Here is a 21,646-nt window from a genome sequence, read left to right as displayed (position 1 = left end):
CCACTAGGCTACCCACTCTTCAAACACTGCTGAATCAACAACTTGACAATCTTGGTTAAGTAGCCTTTGAAACCCCACCCATACCCTACAAACATCTCCCCTGACCCTCCCACTAGGCTACCCACTCTTCCAACACTGCTAAAACGAATGACTTGCCAGCCTTGGTGAAGTGGCTTTTGAGACTCCCACCATACCCAACAATCATCTCCCCTAACCCTCCCACTAGGCTACCCACTCATCCAATGTAAAGAATGAACGACTACAGTAAAGTAGCTTCTGAGACCCCACCCATACCCTACAAAACATCCACCCTTACCCTCGCCCCAATGGTTACAACCCATCCGCCCCACCCATCCCATCCAGCCCTTCCATTCCTGCCATCCCACCCAATCCTCCCATCCCAGCCATACCTGCCATCCCAGCCAACCCACCCATACCACCCATTCCACCTGCACCTCCCATTCCACCCATACCACCCATACCACCCATACCACCCATCCCTGGCATTCCACCCATACCACCCATCCCTGGCATACCACCCATTCCACCCATACCGGATCCTGGCTTGTCCTTTGACTCTGTCCAGGCCTTAGCGATGGTCCTCTTCATCTCATCGTCTCCCTCGTCGTACATCTTCTTCATCATGTCCATTACTCCACCGCTGGGGTCTGCATTCGCTTCTGGCTTAGCTTGCCTGTCGAAAATAACAACAATAATAAGAATAGATTCTTATTAGGGCCTTGTCACACGAGGCAACTTTTACAGGCAACCAACTGTAGTGCATGCTACAGTACAACTTATGGTACCATGAGTTATTCTTAAAACAATACATTCTAGTCCCCCCAAAAACTGGTGATCATTGAAATTAGAATGGCTTTTCTTTATCGAGATTGCATAACACCCCCCATAAGATGACGTCACACTCTCAAAAGGTCAAAAAGAACGCAGATCATTGTTAAATTGTTTGGCATGACCTCAGTGCAGCATACACTAGCTGGTAGCATTTCACACTATGCAAGGCAGGGGGTCTACTGATTTCTATAGAGTGACCCCTTACACAAAAGTAGAACCCACTCCGAATAATGTACATGCACATCCACCAGATCCATCATTTTGGGAGTCAAATTTTATTGAGGGAATGTTTGGGCACGATTTTGACTCCAAAAAGGGCAGACAGGATAGGCGCTGCGTATTTTGAGTGCGCTATGAGTTGTGCAAGGGTCTTTAAAAACTTCACACCCATAAAACAATGAGATCAATCTTCTCTTACACTCTTTGAATGGCTGTGAAAATGTTGGAAACTTGAAGGCCCCCCCAAGCTACTTACGGCTTTCCTTTGTCCTTGATTCGCTGCTCAGCCTGTGTCAGGTAAGCCCACTTCTCTTGCTGCTTTTGCTTTTTCAGAAAAATGACCACACTATCTGTCTTGATCTGAAGGAAAGACGGGGGAAAAAAGGTGTAATTGAGAAACATTTCTTATTGAAGAATAAATACGGAGACCGCCAGGGTAGGGCTTCAATCCCGGCCAAATCCGTTGGGCCTCTGTGCCCCTTTTAACGTTGGCTCCCATTTACATTGAGTGGGGGGGACGGGGGAGAGGTGGACAGGTAATGTTTGTTGTATTGTTACTTATGGATGGCCCAAGCAATTTGGCCGAGATTATAGATAGCTTGGTTGGTAGAGCACTGGTACATTAATCTGGAGGTTGCAAGTTCAAATCTTGCTCTAGTCAATTTGTCTTTGTTCAACCCTGAATAAAGCACAGAAGGGAACCAGTGACAATATAATGAAAAGGCGGAAGTCAATGGAGTGTTGAAAACCGTGGTACCGGTGGTTGACTAGACATTCGAGTGAGTGCGTCACTATGCATGTACGATGCTGGTCAGTGGTCAACCACAGGTCGACTAAAAATGTTCACACTCGAACTGGCTCTAAGTGAGACTATGTCACATTCACATACAAAATTTAAATTTATCCGGACTTGTCTAGCTTTGAGTTTACCTTATAGTGACTATCGTCTGGAATGATGGAATTGAGCAGACCAAGGATGGAAAGTTGATGATTGGAACCGTTTAATCCTCTCACAAGGAGTTTGAAAGATCTGCAAGAAAAATAATAAGTGACACATGTTACTGACGTTGCACTCTTGCACTGCCAACCTCAAATAATCAGAAAACTATGCCACTGCCAGAAACACTGGGGCAACCCCCCTTCTCTTTTTAGCGATAAGTGTAACGGGGACTGATTTCACAAAGCTCTAAGATGGATTGCTTAGCAAAGTGTCACAATGCAAATCACTATGGCAATAATGCACATCTCATCTTAAGATGAATATTATTGGTTCGTGAAATCGTGCCATGTTTTTTTTTTTATATGTGCATTGCACATCACAAGGAACATACGGCTTTACACTCCATCCAAAGGACGAGGCAATAATGGTTTAAGGGTTCTGCTTAATAAGTTTCATGACAGGGAGTCGAACCCACACTCATGTTGATCAAAAACACAAGAGCTTGCGCCTGGTGCTCTTATCTACTCGGCCACAACACACCACCATCATAATAACAATAATAACAAATTCTTATATAGCGCATTTCACAATAAACCGTATCAATGCGCTTTACATTAGTCCCCTGGTCATTGGGCCAATAACATGCCTTTAATCTTTCTCAGCTCCTTGTGGAGTGATGCTCCGAAGGCTTTATTATTCACAATATCAACCTCCACCATCGCAGGTACCCATTTATACCCCTGGGTGAAGAGAAGCAATTATAGTAAAGTATCTTGCCCAAGGACACAAGTGTCACGAGCGGGGTTCGAACCCACACTCCGGTGACTTGGCATCAGAACTTAAATACGATGCTCTAAACCACTCGGCCGTGACACTCTATCCTAGTAGCAAGAAGGCAATTAATTACTTGTAACATTAACATCGCTATTCACCAGTCATACATTAGGACCACTCCTCTAACTTTCTCATCTTGCTGATTAGAAACACAAGAGCTCCAGTCCAGTGCATTTGACCGCTCGCTCACAACACGCCACAAAGTCTGCCACCAGTCAGCTGTGGTCATCTTCAAAACCTCAACCAGAACAGCGCTGGTTGTAAAATCAAGTAATAATTGTAAAACTGATTGCGTGGGTTTTCCCCATTTTCTACAATTACATACAACTGAGCATTTCTTCTTTTTCCTATCCATCCTGTTATTGGCCTTTTGTGCGGTTGGATGTGTAAAAAAAAATAATAAAAAAAAAAAATAAGAAGAACTTACTGTTGGGTATATTCCACAGACACACTGGATGCTGGGACGCTTTGTACTTTGTTAACTGTGATGTAAAGTTTTACAAACTTGTCTGACTGGTCCCAGCCTGTTGGAAAAGATGAATTTGAAACAAGATGTTAGACAACAACTGGAGGTTTACACATTTTCAAACTCAACTCCAACAAATGAGTTTGTTTGCAAAAATCTTAAAAGGTAGGGCAATGGTTTGGTTTTCGTAACTCTTGGGCAAAGTACTTACATGTACATGTATGTAAATATCAGGGTTGAGAGTCATTGGTAACAAAAAAGTCTGAAAATGCTAAGGTTTGTTTGAAAGGATGCCATGTCTACCTTTTGGTAAACTAAGGAGTTAAGATTCAGAGGAGCTTTTGGGAACAGTGTCCACAGTACTAGAGAAGTAGACCACACATCAGGATTTCTCTATTATGTGGAAAAAAATACCGCCTGATTTTCTTCACTGGGCAGACATAAAAAGTCTGAACTCAGATAAAAGACTGAAAAATCTCATCCCTGAAATATTTTGTAAGTGTACAATTTGGACACCGAGTTTGTAAGTTTTCAGCAAAATTGGTCACCCCAAGTCCTGGCTAAAACACTGGTATGAAGCAAACAGTGAATGGATGGAAATCTACTGAGGTTTGGAACAAATTTTTGAATTTTTTTTTTACACACCATAAGTCTTGATCGTCGTTGTGCTAAGTTGGTCCTTGATTGCCGGTTTCTGCTCCTTTGTGGGTTTTGTGGCTTCACCGCTGCTATTGACGGATGAGAGTTGCAGTTGTGCAATCTCTGCTTCAATACGACTCATCTCAACAGACAAGACACCCTTAATGCGCTGACGAGCTGCTAAGGGGGTCAGCCGCTTGATCTCCTCAAGATCCAACTTCAACTGTAAAACCCCAAAGTGGAAAAAAGTTACAGACACTGGACACCTTTGGTAATTGTCAAAGACTATTCTTCAAATCTGATGTATCTCAACATCTGCACAAAATAAACAAACCTTTGAAAATTTGAACTCAATTGGTTTTTGAAGTTGTGAGATAACAATGAAAGCAAAACAACCTTGTCACACAAAGTTGTGTGTTTTCAGATGCTTGATTTCGGGATTTAAAAATCTAATTCTGAGGTCTCGAAATAAAACTCAAATATTTTAGCGGATAATTACTTTTCTCACAGTGTTTAATACTATCATCAATAGGTGAGGCCTCACTCAATTGCTTGTTACCAAGTAAGTTTTGATACTAACAATTATTTTGAGTAGTGTCCACTGCCTTAACATGCTAAAAGACATTTATATTAATAAATCATCAACCACAAGCCAGACTACGTAACTTATGGTGACACATTGTTTCTGGGTTTGTTAGTTGATTTGGAATCATCATTTCTTGCACACACTGGAAATCTACTGCCACCACTTTTACATTTGTTAGACATAAATGAGTATCTTTAATTAACTCAGATACAATATTCCTTTCTTTTCTAAAAATGGTTGAAAAAGTGGTGGCTGGTTAGAAAAGAATGTCCGTACCCTGCCACCACTTTTATATTCGTTATGAAATAAATAAGTATATATTCTAATCTAAACACCAAATCTACCCTTCTGCTTCAACATGTTCAATTCAAGAGTCAACACTCAAATGGGAAAAACTCTGAATCCTGCCACCAATTTTTCAATCGTTTTGGCATTTTAAACAAAAAGGAATGGAACCTAAGGAATATGTCATTGTGACTTTTTGTGTAAACTAAATTATTTCAAAACGAATAAAAAATGGTGGTGGATGGCAGGAAAGATTTTTTGTTCATTTCTTCAAATGAGGTATTCCTTTTGTTTGTTTGGGTTTGATACAAAAAAAATGAGTGAAAAATGTGGTGGCGGGTTCGTTGATACGGAAATCATTCTCAAAAATTATTTTAAAAAAGAACAAGTGAATGCCCGATGTTTCATCTTTGAATGATTGATGTAATGAGAATTGCCTTACCTGGTCTACTCCGGCCATTGTGAAGTAACTTTAGTGACAATGTGGACTGACGAATCTTTCTCTATCTGAAACAGACAGTGACCAGTGACACTTTGCACTGAAATCTATTGACTCAAAATAAAAATGGAAATGACCGACTGACACTGCAGACAAGTTCCAGTCAGTACAAAAATGCCCCAAAATCCAACTGTTGATAACAGAATATGAAAACAAAAATGTTCCACTATTTCTCAACTGTATCTCCTTTCAAGCTGAACTTTGTTTCTTGTCGCCAACCATCAATTTACATGACTTTTCGGTAAAATTGTAGGTGCTTTTTAATTTCAATTGTCACATGCGTACCTTGCTGTTTGTGAAATCATGCAGTAGTCTGGTAATACCAGGATAGTGCAAGTGTATATCGGCTGTACGTCTGGGTAACTGTCCGTATTCTTTAAATAGCGCCCTCTCGCAATCAAGAAAGGCAACGTGCTTTTTTGTCGTTTTTGTCATGAGTCTGAAAAATGATGTTACCGTAGTTTTGAAGTAAGTATTCTGTTAATTTCAAAACCACAATGTTTTGAAAAAAACCTAAAAACATTGTCTGCGAGTAAACCCCAAAATACAAAGCAGAGGGTTGGGTGCCATGTGACCTAGTAATGTTAGCAGACGACAGTTTTAAAGACTATAAATCTTTGACACAAGAGGGCGCGTGATTAAACCTTGTTTTACCACGTCCCTGATCATTAACTTTTGAAAAATACGTAGCCAGAATGAATGGTCTAACTCCGTCATTTTTATATTTGTCATCATTCTCATATCTTAAAAAAATGTTCAAACACATTTAAAGCAAGCAATATTGTCCTCACGAGCAAATTAGTACATCCGCAGAGGGCGCTATTTCAGAAGCGTGAGGACAAACTGTGAGTGGCACCTTGTTTTCGCTAGCATCTTTCAAATCACAAAATGGAAGCCTGCCACCGAATACGAAGTCTACCTTTCTTGAAGAAATGAATTTTCAAGATCCTTAGATTAACAGACAATTTTTCGTTCACACCCAAGGCAACCAGAACCCTTGGTGGTAGCATGTGGGGTATAAGAATGCCTGTAAAATTAATACTTTAACCACGGGGCAATAAACTAGTTTATAATGTCCATTTGGCAGAACTTCTATTATTTTATAAGTATAACCATCGGCAGAATTGACTGTTACACATTCATGTAGGTATACTCCTCTCCGAACCATAAACAAAACTTGAGACTTTGTACTAGTCTGTATAGGGGAGGCTTTACCAAAATTTGCAAGATGTTGTGGCATCGGGCCGGCCGGAATAACTCTGTGGTATTGTTTGTATCTGTGTGTGGAATGGGATTCCAGAGCTAGGTTCCATATCACTGACCTATTCGACAATATCACTATAATCCTATCCTCCATTGGTTGGTTTGTTGGTTGGTTGTTTGATTCGTTGGTTGTTTGGTTGGTTGGTTGGTTGGTTGGTTGGTTGGTAGGTTGGTTGGTTGGTTGGTGGTTGGTTGGTTGGTTGGTTGGTTTGTTGGTTGGTTGGTTTGTTGGTTGGTTGATTGGTTAGTTGGTTGGTTTCTTGGTTGGTTGGTTTATTGGTTGATGTTATTGTTGCTATTAAATTGTAGTTTTTGTTTTTTCTGTCCGTTGCGACGGTAGGGTGGTGGGGGGGGGGGGGGGGGAGTTTCCCCTTGCCACATGGGCCCATACATCTCTCTGGCCATCGTCCACCCCCTGGATCGTCTACACGCCTACGGATAATTCACCACAGATAGAAGCTTCTTTGTAGTTTAATCGTAATTTTATTACGCAACCAGCTGCTTTTAACGAAATAATTCCCTCCAAAAACAAAATGCTGGTTGCTCACTACCTGTTTTCGAAACAACACTCTGTGTAATGACCACAACATAAATCCAAAACCATAATGCACAGCAATCTTCTCAGATTGATTGAACTAAAAAACTTCTAACAAATACTATAACCAGGGGTGAGAGTCATTTACTAACGAAAAAGTCTGAAATTTTGATACAAATTCAAAGGTATGTTGAAATGATGGCATTTCTACCTTTTGGTAACCCCTGGGGTTATAGATTCCAGGAGCTTTTGGAAACAGAATCCAAAGCACTAGAGAAGTAGACCAATGAGCAGGATTTCTTTATAATGTGGAACAATTATTGCCTGATTTTCTTCACCAGCAGGCCGACATAAAAAGTCTGAATTCAGCCAAAAGTCTGAACAATCTCATCCATATAATAACTCTTTTCACTAAATTCTACCTCCATGCTTAAACAATGGAGATAGAGGTGTAAACAATAGATCAGTTCATTGTTTCCAAAATGCGATTAAAAACCCAGCAACATCTAGGGAATCGCTCTCTTGTTATCAGCTTATGTCTCATGTATCTTTTGTATTTTCTGCAAATATATTTTAACTTCACTATAACCTCCAGACATTTTTTAATGTACATAAATTTATCCACTCACCCCCCCCCCCCCCAAAAAAAAAAATCCGCATGCTTAAACGCTAGCCAGTGGCGGTTTAGCCTTGAATGGGGTTCGAGAAGTAATTGCGGCAACCATTGGCTTGATGATCAGCCCCAGACTTTACAGCTAAAAAACACTCCACTGGGCTTGACATACGATACGCTGCCGTCTAGACACCCCCCGCGAAGCTACACAGGCATTACGTAATTCCATATTGTCTGGGTCAGTATTGAGACGGCAATAATACCCAAGCCTTGGTTGACCAGGTCGAAATCGCACAATGAGGTGACGAGTATCTTTTATTGAAAAAAATAAAAGTAGAAAAATGTCTGGGTCTGGGGGCATTGTAAAAGCTGGCTGTGGTGGAATGAAAATAAACATGCTACTGCTTACGTTGTCCAGCCAGGCCATATGAAATTGACCAAAAGGCTGGTTGCATAGCTTTATGTTTTCCCATGTAGAATGCTTTACAGTACAATGTTAGAAATTTACTACATGTTGTCCAATCTGACCATGTGAAATTGACCAATGTTGGATGCATGTACTTTTCAAAATGTAGAATGTGAAACTGACCAATGGATGCAAATTATTTATTTTTTCGAATGTATAATGCTTATAATGGTATCGTTTTACTACTTATGTTGCCCAGCCTGACCATTAATTTTGTCGAATGTAAGAAATTTGTGACTTATGTTGTCTAACCCCGACCATGTGTGAAATTGACCAATGAATGCAAATTTTGTTTTGGTCCTAATGTATAATGCGTAACAAGCTATAAAAATTACTACACAATGTTCAATCCCAACCATGTGAAAGTGACAGGGGATGGATGCGTACCTTTATTTGTTCGAATGGGACATGTAGATTACTGCACATGTTAGTAACGTACTACTTTGTTGTCCAACCAACCCCAACCATGTGAAATTGACCAACGTTGGAATGCAAATAAATTATTTATCTTTTGAGTGTAGAAGCTTGATGATAGAAGCCACTGAAAACACCAAAACACAATTTCGTAGAGCCGCTTAAGCACATCTTTTTTTCTTAAGCAAAAAAATCTTTGCTTAGTAAAATCAGATTACTGACCAAGACTCCACTCAATTGTTATGCTAAGTAAACAACAATACCAATCACAAGCAATGTATAGGCATATGGCATGAAATTTTTGCCAGTAACATGTGTAAAATATGCGAGCTTGATGTTAAAGACCTTTGTTCTAAAATATCTGGTTCATTAAAGTCAATACTTTAGTGTATGGATCATATCACAAAGCCATTGAACAATTAAATATTTGAGGTGGGTGGGTCCAAAAAAAAGGGATATTTGTTTCACAATCTAGTCGACAAAGGGCAGCATGGACGCAGATGTTGAGTTGTTGGGTGCATTTGCTTTCATTGTACATACAAATACACGATAGTTGGTCCTTTGAAAAAAGTAGGAAAATAATTTTCGAACTGGCCTTACTTGTTCCATGGAGGGCTTCTCTCTCCTTGCTGCATCATGTTATGATGTGTGGTTAAGAGTTTTTCAGGCCATTTAATCAAAATTTTCCTGATTTGTCCAAGAGCAATTTTTTACTATAGGAAGATTATCATACATGTATCTTTTTCAACGTCAATCTTTACTATAGAAAAAAACAACACGTACATCGCGACTGGGGAGGGGGGGGGGGGTCTTTCTCAGTGCCCATCTTCCTGAAGTCACATCCCCCTTCACACAAAATGATTCGACGCAGCTCCGTACTATAAACAAACTACGGACATCGCTGTTTTGACTTCAAGCCTCTTGACAGTAACGGGTTGATTTGAGCGCAATAAAAACAAGATGTCTGCCAGTAACAATGTCCACCGTTGTCGATGCATGACTGCCACCATGTAACAACACTACAGGCGCTGCTGCAGCTCTCTTCATGTTGTGAGATACTGACTTATTTGACCAATACGGCGGAGCTCATCATTTTTGTCGTCGATTTCACCAAACTTCTTCTAACTTGAGCTTAATCTCAGGATTTAGGTCGAGTTCCATCCTTGCACTGTATTAGCGTTTCGTGAAATCGGCTGCTGGATATCTTTAGTAATAATTGTCAAAGACCAGGGGTGGATTTCACAAAGGTAGTTCTAACTTAGGACTAGTCCTAGGCAATGCTAAGAGATAGGACTGGTCCTACGTTAGGACCAGTAACTCATCCTAACTTAGGACTGGTCATATCTCTAAGCATTGCCTAGGACTAGTCCTAAGTTAGGACTACCTTTGTGAAATCCACCCCTGACCTTCTTCTCACTTGGTGTATCCCAACATATGCATCACACAACAAACCTATGAAAATTTTGACTCAATTGTTCATCGAAGTTGCAAGACAATATTGAAAGAAGAAACACCCTTATTGCACAAATTTGTGTGTTTTCAGATGCATAATAAAAAGGTCAGGGTCTGCTGAAGTATTTTAATGTTTGAGTGAGAAATAACCCCTTTCTAAAAAACCATGCGTTACTTCAGAAGGAGCCGTTTCCCCCCTACAATGTTGTATACAGTCAACAGCTCTCAATAGCTCGTTACCAAGTAAGTTTGTATGCCAACAGTTATTGTTTTGTAATTACCAATAGGGTCTAGTGCCGTTAAAGACGTAGCTAACAAAAACGTAGCATACCAGCAAAATCGTTGTTATTAAATTAATGCCTATATAGAACTTCGTGAAAACAACGCCTTCTCTCATCTAAAAAAAAACCCACATTAAACCTCACGAAATATTGAATGTTTGAATTGGGTGATTGAAGGCGCTGACTTGTGTGTATTAGTATTGAGGTGGTCAGGGCGGTCACAAGAAAAATTATTCATAAAAATGAAAAAATATGAAAATCCTTGAGACTGCACCGGGCAAATGCAGGTAGTCGCTGCCGTCCACACGCGGCTTTCTCTAGGCAAGCGACCTTGGCGAGCTCGCCGCTCACACCATACAGAGCTCTTCGTTGTTCTGACGATACTTAGGTTTTTTTACCCTCGATGGTGTGATGAGCCAACCGTTACAAGGGTTGGATTAGTAAGCTAACATTGTGTAATGTGGGTTCTGGTTGGCCGGGGGTGGGGGGGGGGGGGGGGGTATTTTATGTGGTTTTAAATTAACAAATAACCGCAAACAGAGTTATTAGGACATTACAATTCTAACAAGTGCTTACAACCAACATTCCTACGTTAAAGTACTCTGTATAAGCCAATAGTTTAGGTATATATATATTTCATTATTTATTATTAATACTATTTATTTATTTTTCTTTCAGAAATGGGGGGGGGGGCACAAAATGATAATAATTTCACCAGCCAATGGTGGGTTCCGGTTGGTAGGGGGTGGGTGTATTAACGATTAACCGCAGACGGAGTTGTTCGGACATTTCAGATCTCGCCAATGACCAACATTCGTTGTAGAGTACATTTTCGGGGGTAGAACACAAAATGAAAAGCCAATGTTCTGTTTTGTAATGCTAAAATCGCAAACCGAGTTATTATAGGGCATTACAATTCTCTACATCTCATGACCAACATTACTAGTAATCCATAAAAACCCACAATTTAGGGTAAATTTTCTGGGGAAAAAATAAATGACAACGACATGTAAATAAAGCTTATATAAAGAGAGGTTTGTGGTCACATCGTGTGGAAGTAGTGAGTAGTGTTGGTTCTGAAAAGAACTGGTGATTAAAGGAACACATTGCCTTGGATCGGTCGAGTTGGTCTTTGGAAAGCGTTTGCAACCGTTTTTTATAAAATGCATATGGCTGGAAAGATCTTGTAAAAGTAGAATACAATGATCCACACAAACATGCCTCAAAATTGCGTGGTTTTCCCTTTACCTCGTCGACTAACACGTCGGCCATTTATGGGGGTCAAAATTTTGACTCCCATAAATGGCCGAACGTGTTAGTTCGCACAGTAGAAGGAAAACCACGCAATTTCGAGGCAAACTTGTGTAGATCATTGTATTCTACTTTTAAAACATCTTTCCAACCATATGCATTATATAAAAAACGGTTACAAACGCTTTTGTTTTGACCAACTCGTCCGATCCAAGGCAACGTGTTCCTTTAACAACTCATTGTTTCGACCAGTGTGCTCTGATCGTCTTCAGAAGAAAAAAACAAAGTATACAAAAATTCATTTAAAAGCTGATAAACAACTTTAACTGATAAACAAACAAAAAACACCAAAAACAAACAACAACAACAACAACCAAAACCAAAATATAACATAAATCACAAATCCCCGTGACCTGACCTACATTTCAACTGCAAGATCTATACCGTTTCTTACGATTTGATTCGTATACATCAGCGTAGGTATAGAAGCATGAAAATCACCTCATAAAAATACCCTGTAATTGTCCAAAAATGGAGCATAGATTTAGTCAATTTGTGTGTGCCTCAAAGCATGAAATCTGTCGGAGGGAAAATGGTACGCAAGGCAAAGCAAAAACCCATCAAGCTGTGATGAGATTATTGTTCATTCGTCGGGTGCCAACTCCACCAGGGTCTTTTGACAGACTCGTTATTTTTTAAACATCCTTCCACATATTATTGCAGAGGATAATTTCTGCAGTCTACCATTGAGGAAAGTGGGGCAGGTTTGTGAAGGGCTGGAGGTGGGCGAGTTATAGGGATGCAGAACTATCACTTCGTCGAGGCACTATGTATACTATTGGTAATTACTGAAATAATTGTTATAAAAAAAAACCTTAATTCGAGGATTGGAAGGTTATTGAAAGTAAAACACATTGTGGGAAATGGCTCTTTATCGGAAGAAACGTAGTTTTTGAGAAAGAAGTAGTTTCTCACTCAAATATTAAAAGACTTCAGACCCGAATCCTTTTTTTTAGGATTCTGGTAACAAACCGATTGTGCAATAATGGTGTTTTTTTCTTTCTCTATTCTCTGGCAACTCCGATGACCAATCGAGTCAAAATTTTCACAGATTTGTTCTATTTTATGCATTATGTTGAGATACATCAAGTGAGAATAATGGTCTTTGACAATTACCAAAGGTGTCCGGTGCCTTTAGCTTGCAGTGAACTGTGATATGAGGGTGTGCTCGTTCCGTACATGTAGCTTATATAGACCAAGGACAAAACAAAAAGGGGGAAATAATGGGAGTTCTAAAGACTTGGGTGCTCCACATGGATTTCGTTGTTTGTTTGTTTGTTTGTTTGTTTGTTTGTTTATTTGTTTGTCTGTTTGTCTGTTTCGATTCTCTATATAGTTGTATATGTTATATAACATTAAACTAACTAACCTAGGGTGTGCTCGTTCCGTACCTTATATAGACCGGACAAAACAAAAAGGGGAAATAATGGGAATTCTAAAGACTTGGGTGCTCCGCATGGATTTCGTTGTTTGTTTGTTTGTTTGTTTGTTTGTTTGTTTGTTTGTTTATTTGTTTGTCTGTTTGTCTGTTTCGATTCTCTATATAGTTGTATATATTATATAACATTAAACTAACTAACCTAGGGTGTGCTCGTTCCGTACCTTATATAGACCGGACAAAACAAAAAGGGGAAATAATGGGAATTCTAAAGACTTGGGTGCTCCGCATGGATTTCGTTGTTTGTTTGTTTGTTTGTTTGTTTGTTTGTTTATTTGTTTGTCTGTTTGTCTGTTTCGATTCTCTATATAGTTGTATATGTTATATAACATTAAACTAACTAACCTAGGGTGTGCTCGTTCCGTACCTTATATAGACCGGACAAAACAAAAAGGGGAAATAATGGGAATTCTAAAGACTTGGGTGCTCCGCATGGATTTCGTTGTTTGTTTGTTTGTTTGTTTGTTTGTTTGTTTGTTTGTTTATTTGTTTGTCTGTTTGTCTGTTTCGATTCTCTATATAGTTGTATATATTATATAACATTAAACTAACTAACCTAGGGTGTGCTCGTTCCGTACCTTATATAGACCGGACAAAACAAAAAGGGGAAATAATGGGAATTCTAAAGACTTGGGTGCTCCGCATGGATTTCGTTGTTTGTTTGTTTGTTTGTTTGTTTGTTTGTTTATTTGTTTGTCTGTTTGTCTGTTTCGATTCTCTATATAGTTGTATATATTATATAACATTAAACTAACTAACCTAGGGTGTGCTCGTTCCGTACCTTATATAGACCGGACAAAACAAAAAGGGGAAATAATGGGAATTCTAAAGACTTGGGTGCTCCGCATGGATTTCGTTGTTTGTTTGTTTGTTTGTTTGTTTGTTTGTTTGTTTATTTGTTTGTCTGTTTGTCTGTTTCGATTCTCTATATAGTTGTATATATTATATAACATTAAACTAACTAACCTAGGGTGTGCTCGTTCCGTACCTTATATAGACCGGACAAAACAAAAAGGGGAAATAATGGGAATTCTAAAGACTTTGGTGCTCCACATGGATTTTTTTTTTGTTCATAAGTCTACTGGGAGATGTTTTAAAAGAACACGGACAGTGAAAAGAGCAATTCCACAGGGACGCCTATTAGGGACTGCATGTTGTGGACTCACCACGAAGGAATGATACAACATATTTCGTTCCGTAAAATTAAGGACGAAATAGGTTTGGCAATTGAAAACAATTGTTTGTTTGTTTGTTTGTTTATTTGTTTGTTTGTTTCATTTCTCTATATAGTTGTATATTATATAACATTAAACTAACCTGTGAAAGTTCTATTTCAAAAGGTAACAGCGTATTTGTGTAGATACTGCCGACCAAATTACGAAACTAGTCGGCATGCCGTTGCAATGGTTGGAGCATGGAGGAAGGAAGGCTCGAGCCCCGCCCCCATAGTTTCACCCCCTTTTGTACGACACTGACTCGCCTCCAACCCGTCCCTTAGACAAAGGCCCTTGCACGGCAAAACAGCCAAATTTAACTTCACAGTTGTTATGCCTTTTATCTTTTAATAAACACGACAATTTCAGGGTAAATTGAGGGCGTTTTTCAATTCCAAAGTTCCAAAGGCCTTCTATGTATAGATGTGAATGTCCCATCATTCTCAGATTACTTTTACATTTCGTGTAGTCTGGCTAAAAATAGCTCATCTCTGTAGCCGCTTTTCTCAAAATGTCAATTATCGAGTTTTAGCGATTTTCCCATAGAATTCGGGGCTGCATGCTGGGTCTCTCCCCTCCCCAAACCCACGCATACCATCCCCTCTTTTCTGGCATCGACTCAGCGATGAACAATGAATTAAATGCTCAATTTGGTTTTCACAGTGATGTTTCTATCGTTATAACCCAAAAATAAAACCAAAAGTGTGCAAGTTAAAAGCGTGGTGCATAATTGTTTTGTTTTCTTCAGGGAAGGGGGTGATATTTAGAAGGAAATTACGGATTAGAGAATACGTTTCTAAATGGGGTGCTGAACACAATGTTAACACTCTATTATAATTTGATAATATTTCCATCAGTCATATTATTTACAAGGCGCGTTGATTATGGCTGCCCTGTGGTATTTCAACCTGTTTCATGAAGGGGCTTTTATTATGAATTAATAATTAACATTTAGACAATCGAAATAAATAAAAACAACAAAACCACTCGGTGAAGAGACAGGAATTAGACAAACATCTTACAAGGTTGTTTTATTCTTATCTTACAATGGTAAAAGTTTTTTTCTTTCAATAATACTTACAATTTTTTTCTTCCTCACATTGATAAAGAGTTGTTTCTGATTAATTTAAAGACAATCAAAACCATGTATTAGTGATTTTTTTCGAGAAAATGTCACGGCGTGCAATGGGTGGCAAAGAAATAATTATGTTTCCAGGCGCTGTTCAACGCACCTTTTCCGTTCCTTTCTATTTTTTTTTTTAAAGTTTGAAATTTTGATATTTTTTTTGCATATACATAACGAGAACGTATATATATATATTTTATATATAAATTAAGAAATCTTCAGCCTCCATTAAAATTAAAACCCTGTTTAAAATAAGTAGCCTGGAAACCATTCTTAGTTACAATTTTACAGAACAGTTTGACAAAGTTCAGGAATCCAGGCTACCGTAATGTGCATATAAAGCGAGAAGTGATGTTTTCTACGATTGTTAAAAAGTTGGGGCGAGGACTACACACAAACTACTTTATTTCTCCCTTCGTTTTTAGTTAAGGCAAGGGTTTCGACTAATGACATTTATTGTATCGCAATTGATATATGACTCAACCTAGGTCTTGTTTTTGCTTGGAAACTAAAAAAAAAAAGACAAATTTTTCCTGGCCTGGAACTAAGAATAACATTTAAAAAATATACTTCGCGAAATAAGTATCAGAAATTATGTTTTGTTATTTAAGTTTCTGTATGTTTCTTTCGTTAATAATAAAAAAAATGACAGTTATTATTTTTTTTATAAGGTGTCTATTTTATGAACAACTCGCATGGGTGTAATATTTCTTAGTGGGGAATCTCTATAAGATTTGAAGGCATGGACACCTTTGGTAATTGTCAGAGGCCAGTATTCTCACTTGGTGTTTCTTAAAATATGCACAAAATTCTGTGTAAATTTTGCCTCAATTGGTCATCGAAATTGCGAAGGGAATAACGAAAGACTAAACATCTTTGTTGCAATACTAAGTGTGCTTTCAGACGTATAACTCAAAGGCCCCAGCTGAAGCAACCAAAAGGCTTCAGCTGAAGTCTTTTATTATTTGAATAAGAAACGACCTCTTTCTGATAAACTACGTTACTTCAGAGGGAGCCAATTCTCAAAGTGTTATACTATCAACAGCTCTTCATTGCTTGTTACCAAATAAGTTTTTATGCTAACAATTATTTTGAGTAATTACCAGTAGTGTCCAGTGCCGTTACCAAATACATATATCATCACCGAATACAACAAATTATTTATAACACGGTCATTATTTGGGGCTTCCCCCCTAAAAAATACATCCATGGCATAGTTCGGAAAGACCGAGTTAAAAAATATAGACTTTTCTTTTCTAAACATCGTCCGCCATTTTGTTCGGGTCGCCTCAAGTATCACAACATGAATCTGGGTTGCACAAATTAGACCTTTTAATAAAACATTAATTGAAATTCCCTTTTTACATGAAGAACATTCGAGTAATTTGATAGATTTTGTATCAAAATTCAATTTTTCCCCCCAGAATTATTTGTTTGTAGCAAAAGAAATGTGTATAAAGCATGTACCAAGTAACCTTTGTTTACAATAAAGCGTAACCTTGCGCCTCCACGGGCACGTCTGACAGGCAAGAAAAGAAACCACACTGGCCTTAAAGGGAAATAACTGTACATTTTGTAGCATAATTAGGGCGTACATCCAACATGATGGATGAGTCTTCTTCGTTTTAAAAAGAAGACACAAAATCAGACAACGTAATTTCAATAAAATGTTAGACTGAATGTTTTCCTTTCCATTGAGCTGTGTGTTATACAACTCATGCCTGTAGAAAAACCTATAGGCTATGTGTCCCTTTGGTATACATGACGTGATATCCCAAATCATTATGGTCTATTGCTCATGGATTTGTTTATAGCTTAAATCTACATCATGTACTTCATTGAAGTCAGGGAAAACAAATCACATCTAAGGGTAAATGTATACACAATCTGTCTCGCTCAAACAAGTAATGAAGTACTGGGGTCGACCACTATGAAACGAGGTTGAATATAAATGCATTATTTAGTAAAGACACGGGTATCCTGTAGTGCATCACCAACATGATTGGATGAACCCTCGGCCCTTTTCGAAACCACGGCTTCGGCTTTGGATTCGGCACCAGGCTCCGTTCTCTCGACTGAAGCCTTGAGCGCGTATACGCAAAGCTTGAGTAATGTGAAAACACGGCCGTGGGGCCAGGCTAGCCGGAACCTAATTCAAAGCCGAAGCTGTGGTTTCGAAAAGGGCCCACACGCGAAATAGAAAGAACCGCTAAATTGTGCATAAAGCAGTGTCTGAATTAGTGGCTATTGGCTACGGCTTGATTGCCGCGTCATCATGCGTTGAAGTATGGCACGTCCCTTAGCAACACCCTTAGCAACAGATGTAGCCGGAACCGTAACCACCAATTCGGACCCGGCCAAATAATGACTATATAGGAAATAGTGTGGTAGGCCTACTTTGGATTCATCTGTGGTTTTAACATTGGAAGGGATGTAGCTTATAATTTAACAATAATTTTGAAATAAAAAGTGAAGTCTCCAAATTGTGTTTTGCCCCACAATGTGTTACATTCTGGGGTTTTTTTTTTTTGCCAAGAATGGAAACTAAAACTGCTGTAGTGTACTTATGTGGAAAGAGTCAGTGTGGAGAAATATATACGCAAAGAAAAATAAAATAAAGACGTGTGCAATAAAAATTATAATTCTCTTCACATAAAATTCAAAGATGACACACACACACACACACATATAATATAGACAATACTTATACGCTAGTACACCGACAGAACAATATGGACCTTAAATTACATTAACATCTTAAAACTACAGGAGTAATGGCGACTTTTGTTTATCCCTGTTGGTTTTAAAAATTCATATTATTTTCATCTAAAAACAATTACAGTCGTCCATGATTTTTTAAATTTTTATTTAGTGGTAAATTCATTTCCCTTTGCACCGTTTGATCAGACCCCAAAAATAGTCAGGTAGACTTGAGAATAAGAACCAGTTCTGCAATGATTTTATCATGCTTCAAGTCAGGAGCTCGGACCAGATCAAATAATAGTCAGGTAGACATAAGATAAAGACTAACTCACACGGACTTTCTCGTGCTACAAGTCGGGAGCTCGGACCAAGATGAAATATGGCAAAATTGAAAGCTTTAATCAAGCGCACCAACTGAAATAGACATTCAGAATTTCATATAAATACCATTTCATTTCATTATTTGATCGGAAACAATGCTGGGTTTAATTCCCTAAGTCATAAATGATTCAGAAAATAATATCATGCACTTAAAAAAATTGCCCTTTTCTTGTGTTAACTGGTGCGTGGAATTAACGTTGGACGTGGCGTGAGTATTGCACACCAACAGTTTTGACGGGAAAAGCAAAAATACATCTTGATGCTAAAACAAGGGCAACTGAAGACACAGAATTAAATACAAATTTCGAAGCTTAACTGTTTCTAAATCGGACACGAATGAAGGAATTCTATTTTTGTTTGTTTGTTATGAAAACAATCTATATTAACAGGGAAACATTGATGACTGGAAATTTCATCAGAAGCAGATTACTGCGAACAGACTTTACCACAACTGTTTGCTAATTGTAGACCACAATTTTGAGATATCTTTTAATTTAAAGATACCAATATTGTTGATCGATTTTAGAGGTTTTTAGAAGAAACAAAAATGGAGACCTTATATAACTGGAGATCAACCAGGGGACGTACAAGATTTGTTAACGTCTCATTATGGTTTTTGTCTTTGAATCTTTCTTTTTTAATTGGCTGTGTTTAGTTTTTTTATTCACAATCCCTGTCATACATCTTTTACTTTCCTGTTATCATGGCATAAGCAGAAATGAAAAATGAAACCTCAATACAATGATGATTTTTTTTTTTTTCGAAAAATATTTTTTTCCCAATTTGACCGAGAACAGTTTTTTAAAGACAAACCTAAAATAAAAACCAATCTACGAATATAATAATTATATTTTTTTTTACATTATACTTACGCTATGAACGGTAGTACTATACAAATTAGTTTTTAACCCCCACTTGTTTTGCCTTTTCAGTTCAAATCCTGGCACAGAAACTAACTCTTTAAGTCATTTCCGCGTCGAAAAGTATCTATTTTAATGATACTTTTCGAGGGCTTTTCTCTCTTTCCATAGAATCAACTTGAAGTATCAACTAAGGGTTTAGTATCCTTCAGTAAGGTTCATCTTCACTCATATTTTCTTCAAATATGTTAGCTTTATAAGCAAAAAATAGTTCGGGGTTCAAGCTACAAGGAAAGATGTGCGGAAAACCTTTGGTTTTATCTTTGGTTTTAAGAGTATTCCGTTTTACTCTGTTCATTTCACCGCGCTTAGCGCGGTTTCAACTTGACTTATATCAATACAATACTTAATGTTAAAATCTTTACCTAATACACAATTTTTGTTATACCACTGAGGACTATGCCCCTTTAAAGAAATCCCACAATCATTCTGAATTATTTTACGTTTTTTTTTTCATCCTCAACAAGGTGTATCCGGAAATTAACATTGTCGCCATCTTTTTTTCTCTCGTGGCAGATGTTTGGCAAGCACCGATGTATAGACTCCTTTACAAGTCGTTACTTTGTCATCTTCCACTGTCCCCACATTCTACGTAGTCTTGCTACGTACCAATCACAAATCACACTCAGATCAGCCTGGTGGTTTAGACCAACCACGGAGTTAAAAGACCGAGGTGGTGGTTCAACCGCTGAAGGTGAAGCCGTCTGGTCCGCTCAGTAGACGGTAGGTCCCGCTCAGGCCATGCTTATACACTCCTCGTGCAGTGCCTTCGTATATCTTAAACTGCAGACGCGGATGGATCCAACTTAGCCACCTGGACAGCACGGTTAAACAAAACGGTTTTCGGAGCTTTTGCAACGGTTTACAGTTAGCTTTTGTAACGGTTTGCAAACAGTTTAACATTGTTTTATCTAACCAGCTGTTGTGGGTGGTTTACAGGAATTCCAAACCGGAGCAGATGTCGTGTCCATACTTTCCTCGGTACCGGGCTTTCCTAAAATGCACCCCATTTTCTCGTATACCGATTCAATGTCTGTCAATGCATTTTGGCCCATAGTCCACTCTCACGTTAAACGTGCTTCAAATAACAGCCGTCATGCAGAACATTCTGCGCGTCTCCTGAGGTTTTGAGCAATCTTCAAAAACATTGTTTTAAAAAATGAAAAGAAAAAAAAGGGAACAATAGAGTCTGCGATTTGTTTTGTGTCCCAGTGATTTTTTCGATGACCGCCAGTTAGTGTCAAACAAACGGCTGTTTCGTGTTCACTTTCGCTTACTGTGAAGCATCTCCATCAATAAGCTGTTGTAAGGGACCTCGCCCTCCATGTGCCTGCTATAGAGGTACTGCTCTCCTCGCTGGCTCACCTGCCGGATCTCAGGCAACAGCCGAAGCATCAGACCAAACTTGTCGTTGATACCCTGATAGTTGGCCAGCGTGTAGTCCATGAGGGCCGCCGTAATTTGGTCCTGACAATTGTCGATGACGTGTTTATCTTGGAGTGTATTTACATCTAAAGATAGTGAAGGGTAAACAAAAACAAGGATGTGTTTTTAGTATACCAGTGCCACCAAAGTGTCATGAAATTAGTATAAAATAAAAGTTGGTTCATTACCATGGGAGTAACCAGATAATTTGTCTTTGTGTCAACTTAAATTTTGACCGAGGACAAATTCAACACGGTCATTGTGCAAGAACAGGGGAAAACCCCAAACAAGATGGTGACCACGAACTCTTCTTGTCACCCTCGCAAAAGCATTTTGGAAAGTGTTGATATTTACTCCTACCATTAAAAGAGAGGCGTTTCGATTGTTATATTTCAGTCTACGAAAATCCACGAGGAGCTTGGTGATGTAACTATTGACGTTTCCGATTTCAAAATAATTTCTTGCCGTCGCACACACAATTAAAAACGGATTTTGTTTTTTTGTCAGTTGTGAAACATTAACGTATCACAATAGAATTTCTTAGAACAGCGAATTCGATGTGCATAATGTACTGGCGTAATACATCGAGGCTTATTTTGGGACGGCTTGGGGGATCGCGCGTGATTTAAAACTCACGCGGGATTACGTTATTAGAATGAAGGTACCTGCCCACACTGCATACGGCCGTGCATTATGGTTGTGACCTCATAATTCCCTTACTGTCATGGAAGGGTGGGGGGAATTCGTCAAAAATATATGCAAATTGTTGGCGATGCATCACGGT

The 21,646-nt window shown here is 38.7% G+C and overlaps 2 protein-coding genes across 6 annotated transcripts in view; both read right to left on the bottom strand.

Annotated features, from left to right (window-relative positions):
- Nucleotides 1-21: 21 nt before the first annotated feature.
- LOC139948284 (calcyclin-binding protein-like) lies at nucleotides 22-5,641 on the bottom strand. The gene is made up of 6 exons (XM_071946385.1): nucleotides 5,264-5,641; nucleotides 3,957-4,173; nucleotides 3,273-3,369; nucleotides 2,002-2,101; nucleotides 1,328-1,431; nucleotides 22-694 (listed from the first exon to the last, which is right to left on the bottom strand). The coding sequence occupies exons 1-6, from the start codon at nucleotides 5,279-5,281 to the stop codon at nucleotides 331-333; spliced, it is 900 nt and encodes a 299-aa protein (XP_071802486.1). The 5' UTR covers nucleotides 5,282-5,641; the 3' UTR covers nucleotides 22-330.
- Nucleotides 5,642-15,338: 9,697 nt separating this feature from the next.
- The window catches only part of LOC139948145 (nuclear receptor subfamily 5 group A member 2-like), a 45,281-nt gene continuing 38,973 nt past the window's right edge, over nucleotides 15,339-21,646 (bottom strand). For all 5 annotated transcript variants that reach the window (XM_071946194.1, XM_071946191.1, XM_071946193.1 and 2 more), the window contains exon 5: nucleotides 15,339-20,948. In XM_071946194.1, coding sequence (XP_071802295.1) covers nucleotides 20,701-20,948 — 248 coding nt within the window. In that variant the 3' untranslated portion in view covers nucleotides 15,339-20,700. The remainder of the gene's footprint in view (nucleotides 20,949-21,646) is intronic.

The sequence above is a fragment of the Asterias amurensis genome, chromosome 15 (assembly GCF_032118995.1).
Source record: "Asterias amurensis chromosome 15, ASM3211899v1".
Lineage (NCBI taxonomy): Eukaryota > Metazoa > Echinodermata > Asteroidea > Forcipulatida > Asteriidae > Asterias > Asterias amurensis.
This window is presented reverse-complemented; position numbering and strand designations above follow the sequence as displayed.

Coding starts and splice junctions, on each gene's coding strand:
- LOC139948284 (XM_071946385.1), bottom strand. Junction 3,370..3,956: donor AACGACGATCAAGACTTATG/GTGTGTAAAAAA, acceptor CTTTTCCAACAG/GCTGGGACCAGTCAGACAAG. Junction 2,102..3,272: donor TCTGTGGAATATACCCAACA/GTAAGTTCTTCT, acceptor TTTTTCTTGCAG/ATCTTTCAAACTCCTTGTGA.